Source organism: Triticum aestivum, chromosome 6A (genome assembly GCF_018294505.1).
Source record: "Triticum aestivum cultivar Chinese Spring chromosome 6A, IWGSC CS RefSeq v2.1, whole genome shotgun sequence".
Classification (NCBI taxonomy): domain Eukaryota; kingdom Viridiplantae; phylum Streptophyta; class Magnoliopsida; order Poales; family Poaceae; genus Triticum; species Triticum aestivum.
The window spans coordinates 540339419-540355552 of NC_057809.1; the positions used below are offsets into that span (position 1 = coordinate 540339419).

A 16134-nucleotide genomic window follows, 5' to 3' on the forward strand; every position below is an offset into this window, starting at 1 on the left:
GGGGTGCCTTCCACCACATGGACTCTTCCATGGTGGAAACCCTAGGCGCATGGCCTATAGGGGCTGGTGCCCTTGGCCCATCTAGGCCAAGGCGCACCCCCTACAGCCCATGTGGCCCCCCGGGACAGGTGGCCCCACCCGGTGGACCCCCGGGACCCTTCCGGTGGTCCCGGTACAATACCGATAACCCCGAAACTTGTCCCGATGCCCGAAATAGCACTTCCTATATATAGTTCTTTACCTCCGGACCATTCCGGAACTCCTCGTGACGTCCGGGATCTCATCCGGGACTCCGAACAACATTCGGGTTTCTGCATATACATATCTTCATAACCCTAGCGTCACCGAACCTTAAGTGTGTAGACCCTACGGGTTCGGGAGACAAGCAGACATGACTGAGACGACTCTCCGGTCAATAACCAACAGCGGGATCTGGATACCCATGTTGGCTCCCGCATGCTCCATGATGATCTCATCGGATGAACCACGATGTCGAGGATTTAATCAATCCCGTACGCTATTCCCTTTGTCTATCGATATGTTACTTGCCCGAGATTCGATCGTCGGTATCCCAATACCTCGTTCAATCTCGTTACCGGCAAGTCACTTTACTCGTACCGTAATGCATGATCCCGTGACCAGACACTTGGTCACTCTGAGCTCATTATGATGATGCATTACCGAGTGGGCCCAGTGATACCTCTCCGTCATACGGAGTGACAAATCCCAGTCTTGATCCATGTCACCCAACAGACACTTTCGGAGATACCCGTAGTCTACCTTTATAGTCACCCAGTTACGGTGTGACGTTTGGCATACCCAAAGCACTCCTACGGTATCCGGGAGTTACACGATCTCATGGTCTAAGGAAAAGATACTTGACATTGGAAAACTCTAGCAAACGAACTATACGATCTTGTGCTATGTTTAGGATTGAGTCTTGTCCATCACATCATTCTCCCAATGATGTGATCTCGTTATCAATGACATCCAGTGTCCATAGTCAGGAAACCATGACTATCTGTTGATCAACGAGCTAGTCAACTAGAGGCTCACTAGGGACATGTCGGTGTCTGTTATTCACACATGTATTACGATTTCCGGATAACACAATTATAGCATGAATAAAGACAATTATCATGAACAAGGAAATATAATAATAATGCTTTTATTATTGTCTCTAGGGCATATTTCCAACACGATAAGTCTAAGACTTGAATCCTGATAAACCGAAGATAGCACCGTACTCCTAACCACCCAACCGCAAATTGATTCCCCGGCCGGAATCATTTACCTAGCGAAAAACTCACGTCAAATTCTAGATACCCAGACAGCCGGTGAGAGAGTGACGCAACGTGTCGCACAAAGGTCTATGTTGCCCATGCGTTCTTCATACCCATCGAAATACGGTGCTAAAAAAAGGAAATACGGTGCTACTTACGACATATTGGGAACTCCGCTGGAACATATAAACTTATGCATGGCCAACGCCTTGAAGGTTAGCCAGGTTCGTTTCTTGACCTTTTCCCCACACATGCTCGAGCGCTGACAAACTTCGAGCCCCATTCGTACTGAAGTCTTGTCTTCGCACAGGGAAGGCTCCAAAGGGACAGCTCGTTGTCATCGGGATGCACGTTCGCGTTATGTTTCATGCTGCCGGAATAGCAGAATCTCAATTGCACGACCGGTTCCTCATCCGAACTGTCATCCATGGACGAAGAATTTTTCGCCATCGGTCGTGTTTCCTCTTGGCGAGATCCCTGTGTATAAGTAGTACCACAGATGGCATGCATATTCTTCACTCGTCAGACCTGGTTTGCTACCTACACTGGCTAGCTATCTCCTGCCACTGGTTGCTCGATCGATCTCTAGTCCGGCAATGGCGATCAGTAAGATACATCTAGTTTGGTTACTATGTGTGGCCTTAGCGTTTGGTGTCGCAGCAGCTGCCGTCCCCGCTCATGGTTCAGGTTCAGGCAGCGTGCGCTGCCACTACGATTTCTTCGTAAGTGCATCATGCATTTTGCTTCCCGTCAGCTGAAGAATGGATCGATGTGCTAGTAGCCAGGTGTCTGCAAAATTTGCTTGATAGTAGATGATGCATGACAAAACGGCGGCCGCCATTGTTGCAGATAAGGGAGGCCAACTACACCCGGCTCTGCAGCGAGAAGACCATCCTGACCGTGAACGGCGAGTTCCCGGGCCCGACCATCTTCGCGCGCAAGGGCGACGTCGTCCTCGTCAACGTCCACAACCAAGGCGACCAAAACGTCACCATCCACTGGTAGTTTTTCTAGTCTCAGAAATGGACTTATTTGTTTCAGGCCATGGCATTGGCATTAAGTTCTGCACAGAATGACACTGCTAATACTCTGTGCATGTGCAGGCACGGCGTGGACCAGCCGCGGAACCCATGGTCGGACGGCCCGGCCTACATAACGCAGTGCCCCATCCAGCCCGGCAACACCTTCACCTACCGGATCATCTTCTCCGAGGAGGAGGGCACGCTGTGGTGGCACGCGCACAGCGACTTCGACCGCGCCACCGTGCACGGTGCCATCGTCATCCATCCCAGGCGCGGCGCCGCCTACCCCTTCCCGAAGCCGCACCGAGAGGTGCCCATCATCCTCGGTACGCATGCTCAAACGCTGGTGCTCTCCTTTGGTTAAAATTTTCAACGAAATTTCAGTGAATTTCTGAAATATCGCATATTCCAGTGGGGTCCAAAATATCTTTAACCCTGAAATTTCGAGGTAGATTCAAGCTGATTTCAAAATAAATTTATATTATGTTAGAATTCATTAAAATTAAGTGAAATTTGAAATATCAAAATTCGAAATAACAGGTCCGAAACTATTCTGTTTCCGAAATTAAAAAACCTTCCTTCTTGAACTTCGATCGCGTGCTGGGGACCTGGGGTGAGGCTTGATTGTGTGAACATTTTTGCATGCAGGGGAGTGGTGGAACCGCGACGTCGGGCAAATGCTCGCCGAAGCCCTCAGCAGCGGTGGCGACTTCCAGCCGTCAGACGCCAACACCATCAACGGCCAGCCCGGTGACCTGTTCCCATGCTCCAGTGACACTACCTTCAAGCTCCCCGTCGAGCACGGCAAGACCTACATGCTCCGCATCATCAACGCGGCGCTCACCAACGAGTTCTTCTTCGCCATCGCCGGGCACCGCCTCACGGTGGTGGGCACCGATGCCGCCTACACCAAGCAGTTCACAGTCGACCACGTCTTCATCGGGCCGGGCCAGACCAAGACCGTGTTGCTCAACGCCGACCGTGGCCGCTCAAACCACACGAGGTACTACATGGCGGCAAGGCCGTACGCGACCAACCCGCTCGCCCGCTTCGACAACAGCACGACCACCGCCGTCCTGGAGTACATCGACGCGCCGCAGGCCACGGCGATGTCGGACATCCCCGCCCTGCCGGCCATCAACGACAGCGCGGCGGCGGAGGCCTACTCGGTGCAGCTCAAGTCCCTCGCCAGCGAGGAGCACCCGGTGGACGTGCCCCGGCTCGTCGACGAGCACATGCTCATCACCATCGCGGTCAATGAGATCCCCTGCACGCCCGGCGAGCTGTGCAAGGGCCCCCGCAACAACAGCCTCGCGGCGAGCCTCAACAACGTCAGCTTCGAGATGCCCAGCACGGCCATCCTTGGCGCCTACTACACCTCGGTGCTACTGGGCGTCGCCAAGACAAACTTTCCCGACAACCCGGCGGTGGCTTTTAACTACACCACCGACGACCTCCCTCTAGACCTCAGGTTCACGGCGCGCGACACAAGGGTGAAGGTGCTGGAGTACGGCACCGTGGTGGAGGTGGTTTTCCAGGACACGTCCATCCTCGGTAGCGAGAGCCACCCCATGCACCTTCACGGGTACAGCTTCTACGTGGTAGGGAGAGGGGCTGGTAACTTTGACAGGCACAAGGACCCGGCGACGTACAACCTCGATGACCCGCCGTACCAGAACACGGTCTCCGTGCCCAAGGCTGGCTGGGCCGCAATCCGCTTCCGGGCGGCGAATCCAGGTGAGTGCTTATTAAGGCATCTCTTTCATCATTTCTATGGCTCATTGTGAGGGTTTTTCTAACTTCACCTTTGTGTTTTATGGTTGTTGATTTAGGTGTATGGTTCATGCATTGCCATTTCGAGCGACACATGGTCTGGGGGATGGAGACCGTGTTTATTGTGAAGAACGGCAAGGCGGAAGAAGCTAAGATCATGCCACCACCTCCAAATATGCCAAAGTGCTGATGAAGTCCATTATCTCCTATAGAACGAGACAAGAAGTCAAAAGGCCACCACTGAAGAAATAGTTTACCTAATACCTTTATTCAAATTAACTAGTAACAGTTTTCAACCAAAGACGCTTAATTAGAGAAAATGAGGTGAATCACCCTTAGATATTTGGCCATTAGTTGGAGTGAGTGTTAATTCCCACCCACTTTGGTTTGACCGAACAATCGACACGACCGCCTGTGTTGTGTCATGTGTGCGTGCGTGCGTGCGTGCGTGCGTGCGTGTGTGTGAACACATCCATCTTGTACCCTTAGAGAAATTCCAATTAACACGTGCATTGTTTGATTGAACCAACTTTTACCTCCTCATATGATCAAGTTCCAACAATTACCTTGAGATGTGTTGGATTTCCTCCACCAACTTAGACATTTTTTATTCAATTGCTTTTGAAATGCCACAACAGATGCAGAAGCAAGATATCTGCCAGGATGTAGTCATTTGTTGTAGCATTTTCGGAAACAAAATTGGGTCGCCCGTCGGAACGTATATGGCGTACGCCCAACTCCCTCCTGGGCTAACACCCCTGCTCCGTCCTCGGCAACTCGACCCATCTTCTTTTTTCAGCCTTAAAAACAATTAAGTGTGCTACTTGACGATTCAAACTCAGAACCTCGTCATTTAGGGGCTGTTTGGTTTCCAACCACATATTGTCACACTTTGCCACACCTCATTTTAGCCAAGTTTGATCAAGTAAGATGGGTGTTTGGTTCTATCCACACCTAAGGCGAAAAAAATTATGAGCGGTGAACGTCACGTGTCATAGACACAAAAAAGTGTGGCAAGATTCCTTTAGGCAAGCCAAAGTATGGCTAACAATTTGAGCAACTCAAGTTAGACAAGTGTGACAAAAAATAATATGGCAACATAAGGCAAAAAATAATGTGACAACATAAGACAAAAATAATAGTCACAATCCAAACAGTCCCTTAATTGCAAATGTAGAAACCAACTAGCACACCAAAACTGTTGTGCCAATGTGCTTCTTCCTATCTTTATGTTGTGTCAAATGTAACGCTAAAAACTTCCCAGCCTAGCTTTCTTTTTTTTCCAGTTTGTTTGTTTAGTTTTTCTTTTGTGTTTTTTTATATTTTCCTTTCTTTAATTCTTTTTTAAACAGTAAAATTATCAATTTGTGAACTTTTTACATATCCGTCAAATTTCCTAAAATTCTTGAACTTTTTAAAGAATTCTTGAACTTTCCAAATTGCTGAACATGTTTTTAAAATCCATCAAAATTTTCTTAAATTTGTGAACTTTTTTCATATCCATGTTTTTTTAAATCCGTGAACTTTTTTCAAATTCATGAACTCTTTTTAATTTTTACAATTTTTTTAAATCCGTGATTTCTTTTTGAAATTGATGAACTTCTTAAAAATCCAAGAACATTTTTTCAAAATCTTAATCTTTTTGAAACTAGTGAACTTATTTTTAAATTTCAAAAACTTCTTTGTAGAATTCATTAACTTTTTCGAATTCATCATTGGTTCCAAATTTGTGTAGTTTTTCAAAATTCATAAACTATTTCTCAAATTCACAAAAAAATATTTTTGCAAACTTATTTCCTTTTTGTGATCATTTGTGAATTCGAACATTTCTGCGGAACCTGCAAACATTTTCAAATTCTGTGAACTTTTATCGAATTAGTGAACTTTTTTTCAAATTTGTGTCTTCTTTCAAAATCGGGACCTTTTTTTCAAATTTGGAAAGCTCTTTTCATATCTATGTTTCTAAAATTCAATGGTCAAATGGTTATTGAGCAAAACAACCTATTGAAGGAAACCACGTTTTATTAGGCAACAAGGAAACAGTTATGTAACCAGAAACAAAGAAAACTCTAGGAAATGCACGTTGTTTCTCGGCATCTGCCAAATGACCCCAATTTTGTCATTGGTTTGGATGACCAATTCAAGGCACCATGCCAAGTTATTTTTGGTTTATATAAATTTTGCATTTTTCGGAGTTTCTTGGTCAAAAAGTGTGATAAATGGTCGGACATGTCGCAACTTGGATACGGTGTCGGAAATCATTCAAACCTAGCATAGATGCCTAGCATGGGCATTCCCATCTTCTTGCAAAAGTTGAGGTCATTTCAAAAATGACAAAAAATAGCCCATGTTCAACGGAGGGTGACCGTGGTTCAAAAAGTCCACGTGCTCATAGAAGGCTCCTTCTGAGTGCATGATGTTAAAATGATCTCAATTCTTCTCATGGCCTTGTATGAGCAATTTAAGGCATCATGCCAAGTTTTTTTTTACAGGAAAGACTTTCAATCTATTCATCTTCAATCATGGTAGTACAACGAACACTAAAAATAATAATAAAATACATCAAGATCCGTAGACCATCTAGCGACGAATACAAGCACTGAAGCGAGTCAAGTTATTCGGGTTTTCGAGAAATTTTGCATTTTCTGGAGTATCTCAATGAAAAAAGGTTGATAAATGGTTGCGACAGGACATGTCGCAACATGCATATGGTGTCAGAAGTAGTTCAAACTTGACATGAATACCTACCATGGGCATGCCCACCTGGTGACAAAAGTTAGGATCATTTCAAGAATGTAAAAAAAACACCATATCCGATGTAGGGTGTCCTGATAGGCCATGTTTGACAGTCATCCCTTTCTAACCGCCTTTGTATCAGGGTATAATGAAAGACTATTCATTCTCATAACTTTAACTCTCAACTTTCACTTCTAAACATCAACAAAGGAGGGAGAGAGAGAGAGAGAGAGAGTCATGATTTGATTTGCCAAAGGCGATCTCTCGGTGTTCCGCTGGCTAGTAGTACCTTGGAAAGGGAACGTGCGTGCGTACCGTAAATGGCTTTTCTACCGTAGAAACTACCGATCTGCGTAGCATTAGTTGACACGTCTGATCTTGGCTGAATAGAACACCTTACTATGTACCATAAACTGACTGATCAAGGAAGTCAATGCGCACTTGCACTACGCATTAGTCTTCCGATCTTCAGAGAAGACAGCATGCAACAGGTCAAAAACTTTGTTTGACGTTTAGTGAAGCATGACCAAACTAACTAAATAGGCTCCTGCTTTTCACTCTCGCAAAACCTGCCAACGCATTTGCATCGTCCGTCTAGAATGGCGGCGCCATGACCGAGACCAGCAGATGAATTCCAGCCGGCCGATGCCTTACATTGTTCGTGATCGGAATTCAGAGGAGGACTCTGTTGCTGAGTTGCTGCTGATTACAATTCAGAAGAGGACACTGTTGCTAGCTGTTGGCATCACAGAGCCACAGGCGTGCCTGCACTGTATATCGTCATCGGCTAGGAATAGGATGGCCGGGAAAATATCTGGTGATACCGGAGCTAAAATGCTCCCATGATACGAAGTGATCTTGTCCGTTGGATCTCACATCCAACGGTCAACATCTAGGGATGCGGATCAGGACGCGATTCTAGGCTTCTAAAAGGACTCTTTTGAGAATGTTCTGGGGCTCCTGGGCTCACCGTTGGATGTAAAATCCCATGGCCAAGATCATATCGTATCATGGGAGCATTTTCGCTCCCGTATCACCTGATATGCACTCTGGGATGGCCAGCTTCACCAAGTGCGTTTTTGTTTAACGAGCAATGCTACACCAAACGAGCAATGCTACACCTAGGTAAAGTTACGTACAGATTTTACGTAATAGGCAATGTGTAGGACTGCGATTGGATGGATGGATGTGGCAGGGGCCCACACGGGTGAAAATCAGGGGGGGCGATAGATTTGTTAGGCAGGTTACGTAACTCTTCGTAGGTTGTTTTCGTAGGTGTAGTATTATTGTTGTTTAACTAACTCCAAGCCGATGGAATTTGTTTTTCTACACCAGTCGAACATTTGCAGTGTGTATCCCCTAGGAGAGCACTAGTACTTCTCTTAAGATGGATGAAAGTAAAGCATAACTATCTGTGTGCGGCCGCAGCGTGTAAGTGCATCTCCAACGCCGTTCATTAACACGGACATCCCAAACGTCCGTGGAGAGCGGTAGCCGAGTCAACCATCCAACTCGATGCATCAAATGTCCGCCTTTTGCAAAAAAAAAAAAAAACATGTCTGCCATGCCGCTTCACTTTGAATCATTGATCGATAACAATTCAATTATACATTTCAATCCTAATAAAAGCGACATATGTTCAACAAGTTTTTAAAATTCATCTATCCAAAATTCAACCATGCTCCTCGAAAGCGCCTTCATCTCAAGTGTTTTTTCCTCGAACTTGACCTTCTTCATCAACACATGTTGTTGTCTCAGATAGGATGTTGGAAATATTAGCACTTTTCCGATTAGACTTATCCACGAGTAAACAGTAAGCATGGTATAAAATGTATGCATCTCATAGCGATACCTAAGCATACTAGCACGTATAGAACATAGAATCGAACCTTCTACGAGCAGCACATATACGGCTAGCATAAGTACGAGTAAACGAGGGATGAACAGATCATTACCCTCCGGTTGGCCAACGCGGCGGCGGCAGAAGCAGCCTCGGCGTCATCCGTGGCCTTCTTCTTAGCGGCAGCGTTGTCGGCCATGGTGTCGATGCAGAGGAAGTAGTGGAAGTAGAGGCGAACGGAGTTGGGGACGAATCGGGAGCAGTCGCGTCGAGACACTCCCCAAAAATCTTATTGCCGTTCTCCCGGGTAGGATCTCGAACGACAGGGTTTCGGAGACACCTGCTCTCCTGACCAGCCATGTACGTGGTTGTCGGGATGGGATCGTCGGAGGCAGCACAGAGTGAGGAACAGTAGATGACGGCTAGGTCACGCGAGAGGGAGTGAGTGAACCGAACTAGGTTACTTCACTGGTTTTTCGAGTATCAATGCTGCGCGTTAAGCATTAGACGCAATTCCTGTAGTTTTTTTTTTGCCCTCACTTGAACCTGATATCAAGTTGTTACTGTAACCTCAAATATGATGGTTTTGCGTAAATAAGTCTTGGTCGGACATGCATGCATGATTTTGCTGTGGTTTCTAGCGTAAGTAAAGGCAAGGACATTCACGTCGGGGTTGAATGCTTGGCTTCTCGAAAGAAAAAGAACCCACGTGCTCGCTTCAAGCCTCGAGTTTTCTCATCGATTAGTAGTGCTAACTCTTGGCCCGTTCAAGTTAGTGTGCTCAACATGCCCTTGTCCTAGCTTAGTTGCCGCGAAGGCTTCCACTTCCGGGGCCGGCTGCTCGCACGTTGTGGTAGTCGCTGTCATCGCCCAAGGAAATGAAACGTGGAAGACTCGACCAGCTAATTGTACGATGAAGGGAAATAATCTGAAACTAACTGAAGACCATGCAGCTAGCTGGGGCAGGCATGCATGCATGCATTGCCCGACGTCTCGACCGGCCCATCGCTAGCTCCTATAAATACTCTCGTGGAGCTGCCTCCAACGGCCATCGCACACGCATATTGGTTGCATTCCCAACTCTAGCTACAGCTACTGTGTTACCTGGCTATACGTACATAGCTAGCTCCTTAACCTCCAGGCGGTCGAAATCGTAACGACGTTGGCATGGCGATCAGTGTAGCTATGCTTTGGTTACTCGGTACTGTCGTGTTAACAACGTTGGCGTCCGCAGTCACCCCGCCCGAGGGCTCCAAGAATCGCCACTACGATTTCGCTGTAAGTCTACCTGCAGTCCTGCACTCTATCAGCATTCACGTAGCATTTTCCTTGTATGCGCTTGGCTCCATTTTCGCTATATACATCCAAAAGTGTATCGACCATGTTTGTCTAGCAAGCCTAGTAATTTTACCAAATACTTTCTCCGTCTTAAAACAAGTGTCGTATCGTGTCGTTGATTACTACTCCCTTCGCCTCAGATAAGTATCTCAACACTAAAGTTAGTACAAAGTTAAAATACTTATTTTAAGATAGAGTAATTACAAAGTTAATATAAAATTATACTAAATCAACTATACTTATTTTGAAATGAAGGGAGTATGCATCTTACTACAAAGTCTCATGAGTTTCTCAAAACGCAGTCCTGAGAACTACTTAGCTAGTACTACAATGAGCCAATGACACGGCACCCTGTTCACTTTATGTTCTTCAACAACACCTCAAAAGTCAAAATTACACTGTTCTTGCCAAATCAACTTCCCTTACAGTGACAGCTACGGTGATACCTGCATGCACGAAATGAACTAACGACATTCTTCTTGCAGATAAAAAAGACTAACTACACAAGGCTGTGTCACGAGAAGACCGTGCTCACCGTGAACGGCCAGTTCCCCGGTCCGACCATCTACGCGCGCAAGGGCGACATCGTCATCGTCAACGTCATCAACCAAGGCAAAAAAAACATCACCATCCACTGGTAAGTTTGATTCCATCGTGCCGTTCACGTAACAAAACTTCTCTCCTTTGCCTGTAACGTGATCACCGGCAACCTCCTTGTGTGTAGGCATGGTGTGGACCAGCCAAGGAACCCGTGGTCCGACGGCCCGGAGTACATAACACAGTGTCCCATCCAGCCCAGCGCCAACTTCACCTACACGGTCATCTTGTCCGAAGAAGAGGGCACGCTGTGGTGGCATGCGCACAGCGACTTTGACCGCACCACCGTCCATGGCGCCATCGTCATCCACCCCAAGAAGGGTACCACCTTTCCCTTCAAGAAGCCACACAAGGAGATACCTGTCATCCTCGGTATGGATATATCTTGAACTTATTTGATGTATGAATCATGTTCTCTTTTTTTTTAAAGAAATGCATGAATCATGTTGTGTGCACCATGTGGTATTAATATGCGAGATGTTGATTCGCAGGTGAGTGGTGGAACGCCGATGTGAACCGTCTGCTCCAGGAGGCCAAACGGACTGGTGGCGAGGTCAATATTTCTGATGCGAACACCATCAACGGCCAGCCGGGAGACCTGTTCCCGTGCTCCAAGAACGGCACCTTCAAGCTGCACGTGGAGAGTGGCAAGACGTATCTGCTCCGGATCATCAACGCGGCACTGGCCAACGAGCTCTTCTTCGGCATCGCAGGGCACCGTCTCACAGTGGTTGGCACAGACGCGCGCTACACCAAGGCGTTAACCGTCGACTATATCATGATCTCGCCGGGCCAGACCGTGGACGCGCTCCTGGAGGCCGACCGCGCCGCGAACGGTTCGTCCAATTGCCGGTACTACATGGCGGCACGGACGTTCGCGTCGAACACCGGCATCGACTTCAATAACAGCACCGCCACAGCCATCGTGGAGTACACGGACGCGCCACGTGCCACACGCGCGGGCACGCCGGACTTCCCCAACCTTCCAGCCGTCAATGACACCGACGCGGCGACGACATACACAGAGCAGCTCCGGTCCTTGGCCAGCAAGGACCACCCCGCAGACGTGCCGGCCCATGTCGACGAGCACATGCTCATCACCATCGCCGTCAATGTGCTCCCATGCACGGGCAACATGACGTGCGATGGTCCACTCAGCAGCCGCTTCGCCGCTAGCCTCAACAACGTAAGCTTCCAGACCCCCTCCGTCGACGTCCTCGATGCCTACTACGGCTCCGTCCGCGGCGTGTACGAGCCAGACTTCCCCGACAAGCCGCCCTTCTTCTTCAACTTCACCGACGACAATGTCCCCACGGAGCGCTGGTTCACGAAGCGCGGCACCAAGGTGAAGGTACTCGAGTACGGAGCCGTGGTGGAGGTGGTTTTCCAGGACACTGCCATTCTAGGCGCCGAGACCCACCCGATGCACCTGCACGGATTCGCCTTCTACGTGGTGGGAAGAGGGTTCGGGAACTTCGACAAGCACAAGGATCCGGCCACGTACAACTTGATCGACCCGCCGTACCAGAACACCGTCTCCGTGCCGAAGGCTGGTTGGGCCGCAGTTCGCTTCCGTGCTACAAATCCCGGTGAGTGTTTTAGACTTAATTTTGGTTATCATGAACCTCCGCGTCACTTTGTTGAAATTGAAATGAATGGTTTATAACTTTGGCCCTCGTTTTGCTATGCTAGGTGTGTGGTTTATGCACTGCCACTTCGATCGTCATCAGGTTTGGGGGATGGACACTGTGTTCATCGTAAAGGATGGCAAGACCCCCCAAGCTAAAATGATGCGCCGTCCTGCGGGCATGCCTAGGTGCTAACTTGCGTGATTATACGGAGTGTGATAGCATCAGTGTTACAGCACAATCCAGAATATAATTATGGGTCTGTCTAAGACACATCTAGATGTGACATAGTTATGTCCCATCTAAGCTGATTTTCATTCTGTTTGTGGTCTATTTTTTTTGTTCTAGTTTTTTTTGTTTCTTGTTGATGCATTATATACTTGTGGGAGGTTAGATGTGACATCCTTAAAAAACATCTAGATGTGAATTAGACAAAGTGTATAATTATTGTTTAGTTAATTGATGAATTTATTTTGCGTTTTTTTAAGAATATATATCTGGAAGACTAAACAGGTCTATTCAATTTTTATTAGGATGAATAGGAGAAGATCTTTTTGTCGTTCTATGATGTAAATTCTGCTTTGTATTCAGTTCTTAAAAGTAAACAAGTAGTGGTATTTTTGGATACTTGCATGTCTTGTTATTGTACGCGGAAAAAAATGTCACAGCTCATTTTCGGTGCATGTGTGCTACAACACGTTTTAGTCAGGCAAACAAGCATTTGTCTGGCGGTTTCCATGCTTTCTTTCACACTTTCCTGTTGAAAAGTACTCAAAACGTCTTATATTTTGATAGAGATAGTACATTTGTCCACTTATTCTCAGTTGTATGCAGAAGAAAATATCGCACAATGAAACCATGGATTTTTGGGGAAAAAAATTTGCGAAACCATGGATTTTTGGATTGACTAGTCGAATGTTCCAATGTACTTCCTCTGTAAACAATATAAGAGCGTTTAGATTACTATTTTAGTATTCTAAACGCTCTTATGTTAGTTTACAGAGGGAGTACTCTTTTGTTAGCATAGTCGCTTATGTTCTGTGTGATCCGCTTATCTTGGGTTCGGAGTTGTACGAGAATTATTTCATCATCTTGTATCGTTCAGCCATGTACTTGATGTGGTTACTGCTTTATATATAAAACAAGGTGAAAGCCTGTTTTGAGAGAGAGAGAGAGAACTTTAGTCGCAAACTAGACAATACTACTCCCTCCGTTCCGAATTACTTGTTGCATGTATGGATGTATCTAGATGTATTTTAGTCTAAATACATCTATTTCTGCTATGAGTAATTTAGAACGGAGGGAGTACATAAGTAGAACGGACTCGGGCCAGGGACCAGCCTTAAAAGTGCAGATTGTCCAATCATAAGATTTTTACAATAGTGTCGAGGAAATATTTCAATTCCACAAAAAATAATAAAACTAAGAAAAATAATACGAGACAATAATTAAACTCATAAGATCCGAATAAATAAAGTTGTGAAGACATAAACATGTTTGGCTTCATGGCACCGCCATAATAATAAAAAAGTCAAATAAACACCTCCACAAAGAAGCCAAAAAAGGTTGTATCAATGCCAAGATGGCAACCAGAGACGAGGGACCGGATAAATATCTAGCCACCGGCCGTCTGTTGGCGACGTAAGTTGGGGTCAGGAATGGCAGTTAGTACTACTAAATAAACATTGATGTTGAACAAATCATCAGCTTACAAAAAGAAAGGGGAACCAGAAACCAAAGTTTATGTCACGATGACAAACATGGGCGTGCGACTGTTGCCGAAGGGAGGCGTGCGGCGTGGATGCGCTAGAGCAGTGCCGCCCAGGCATAGTTTTTTTCTTTTCGGTGCTGTCGCTCACGGGCCTGGGTGGGGTGGGCGTGAAGGCCTGCCGCTTTGAACATTTTGTCTTGTTCTATCCAGCCGAAACCCCGCACGCGGGTGTGTGTGTGGCCGTAACCTCGTAGGACGGGCTGCACAAGTGAACATGCGTAGAAATGGCTGTATACGTGACAAAAACTGACAACTACCCGTGCCGTCTCGCTTTGCTATGCTAGGCAAAGGAGCCGATCAATACAGGGAAAACGTGTTTTCAGAAAAATACTGGGAAAACGCTAGTCTATGCGCCAACAAAAAACTAGTCTGCATATTAGCGTTAGCAGACTTTTTAGGGTTGTTTGGCTTGAGACTAAGTTTGTCTAAGGTAGCCACATCTAAAGTTAGATAAGTTTGACCAACTTGGGCGGGTGCTTGGTTCAAGCCATACCTTAGGCAAGCCACACTAGAAATCCACATCACATACACTCAAAAAGTGTGGCAAGATTCATTTAGGCTTGCCGACTTGTGGCTCTCATTTTGAACAACTAACCTTAGGCAAGTGTGACAATATTATATGACAAAGTGTAGCATGATTAGGCCTAGAACCAAACAACCCCATTATAACCCACACATTCACTAACTATGGCCACAGTAAGGAAAATAGGAGCATCTTCAATCGCCATCATATAAAACAGACACACTATTTACATTCGGACTCGTCTGCGAACATGGATATAAGAGCATGTCATTCGACCTTTTCCCCTAAACCTTGTCACCTGAAAAAAAGAACTTTTTCCCTAGATATCTGTACTTGTTTTTTTTAAACCAGTAACACTCAAAATACTTATAGAAAAAGTAAAATTCATCTATAAATAACATGCAAATATCCCTAGTACAACAATAATTCAAATATATTTGTTACACCTTCTCTTTCTTCCTTCACAAGAAAAAATCTCATGCTTTCCTCCTCCTCCCGTGGCGTCGCCGCCGGTCCGCCTCATCTCCAATGGCCTTTGGGCCATAAAGGTGAGGAGGACCTGCCCCCCCTCCAGCTGTCAGGAGGGACCATGTTCTCATTCTTGTTAGGTTTAGTGTCTTGGTTGGGGCTATGTGGCGGTAATGTCCCTCAATAGGAATAAAATGTCTCCCATGTTCTATCTCGTCTCAATGGTGTGTCTAGCTTCGCCGGAGGCTGTATGGAGGTGTGTTCCGTTGGATCTCAGGGGATCCGGTCGGTGCTGATCTTCGATGGGTCTATTTGGAACCGGTTTTCGTTCGCCTTCCCATCTACGACTTTCTTCATCGGCGATGGTTGCTACTCTGGTGCGTCGGTCCTATCACAACAAAAAAAAGACACATCCGTGACATTTTGGGCCGAACGAATTTTTTTTCTGTAATACATATGACACTTCTATGACGATAATTGTGACAAAACCCGGTATCATCATAGATATGGTGGGCTCCTACTTCTATGACAAAAAATCATGACAGAAAATGGGCTTTTCGTCCTGGGCAGGCCGGAGACGCAGCTGCATGACATTCTTTGGGCCGTCCATGGCGGAAAAACCGTGGTAGAAGCAAGGAGGGAGGGGAATTTCGGGAGTTCCCGGTTACGGTGGGAGGTCGGGGGCCGAGCGATGCGCGTTTCTCTCGTACACATACGCGCGTGTGCGCGAGGCGTTGGCTCTAACTGAACCCGAGCGAGGCGTTGGGCTCTAACTGAACCCGAGCGATTGCACTGCAGGCTACGCGTCACTGAACCCGAGCGATCAATCGATGACTGTTAACTGAACCCGATCGAGCGATTCCTTGGCTACTGCTGCTAAGTGAAGCCGATCGATGGGATGAACAGTGAGCGTTGTGGGGGGGTTGGATGAACAGTGAGCGGTGGCGTTGCCTCTGGATGAACAGGACCCCGTGGTGTGGTGGAGGGCTGGATGAACAGTAGACGGTGGCGTTGCCTCTGGATGAACAGGACCCCGTGGTGTGGTGGAGGGCTGGATGAACAGTAGACGGTGGAGGGGTGCCCGTGGATGGGTGGATGAACATGACCCCGTGGTGTGGAGGGCAGGATGAACAGTAGACGGTTGAGGGGTGCCCG

General features: G+C 46.8%; 2 protein-coding genes across 2 annotated transcripts; both read left to right on the forward strand.

The window, feature by feature from the left end:
• Window positions 1-1879: 1879 nt before the first annotated feature.
• On the forward strand, window positions 1880-4553 carry LOC123130968 (putative laccase-9). The gene is made up of 5 exons (XM_044550750.1): window positions 1880-2005; window positions 2133-2284; window positions 2387-2631; window positions 2954-4042; window positions 4138-4553. Exons 1-5 carry the CDS (start codon window positions 1880-1882, stop codon window positions 4266-4268), a joined length of 1743 nt encoding a protein of 580 aa, XP_044406685.1. The 3' UTR covers window positions 4269-4553.
• A 5268-nt stretch (window positions 4554-9821) lies between these two features.
• Window positions 9822-12412, forward strand: LOC123130969 (putative laccase-9). Its single transcript, XM_044550751.1, has 5 exons — window positions 9822-9932; window positions 10478-10629; window positions 10717-10961; window positions 11081-12178; window positions 12282-12412. The coding sequence occupies exons 1-5, from the start codon at window positions 9822-9824 to the stop codon at window positions 12410-12412; spliced, it is 1737 nt and encodes a 578-aa protein (XP_044406686.1).
• Window positions 12413-16134: the final 3722 nt, after the last annotated feature.

What these genes read in the sequence shown, in the direction of transcription:
- LOC123130969 (XM_044550751.1), top strand. Translation starts at nt 9,822, where the DNA reads ATGGCGATCAGTGTAGCTATGCTTTGGTTACTCGGTACTGTCGTGTTA. An exon ending in ATCGCCACTACGATTTCGCT is followed by an intron (nt 9,933 to 10,477) that starts GTAAGTCTACCT and finishes TTCTTCTTGCAG; the next exon opens with ATAAAAAAGACTAACTACAC. An exon ending in GGAGATACCTGTCATCCTCG is followed by an intron (nt 10,962 to 11,080) that starts GTATGGATATAT and finishes GTTGATTCGCAG; the next exon opens with GTGAGTGGTGGAACGCCGAT.
- LOC123130968 (XM_044550750.1), top strand. Translation starts at nt 1,880, where the DNA reads ATGGCGATCAGTAAGATACATCTAGTTTGGTTACTATGTGTGGCCTTA. An exon ending in GCTGCCACTACGATTTCTTC is followed by an intron (nt 2,006 to 2,132) that starts GTAAGTGCATCA and finishes CCATTGTTGCAG; the next exon opens with ATAAGGGAGGCCAACTACAC. An exon ending in CTTCCGGGCGGCGAATCCAG is followed by an intron (nt 4,043 to 4,137) that starts GTGAGTGCTTAT and finishes TTGTTGATTTAG; the next exon opens with GTGTATGGTTCATGCATTGC.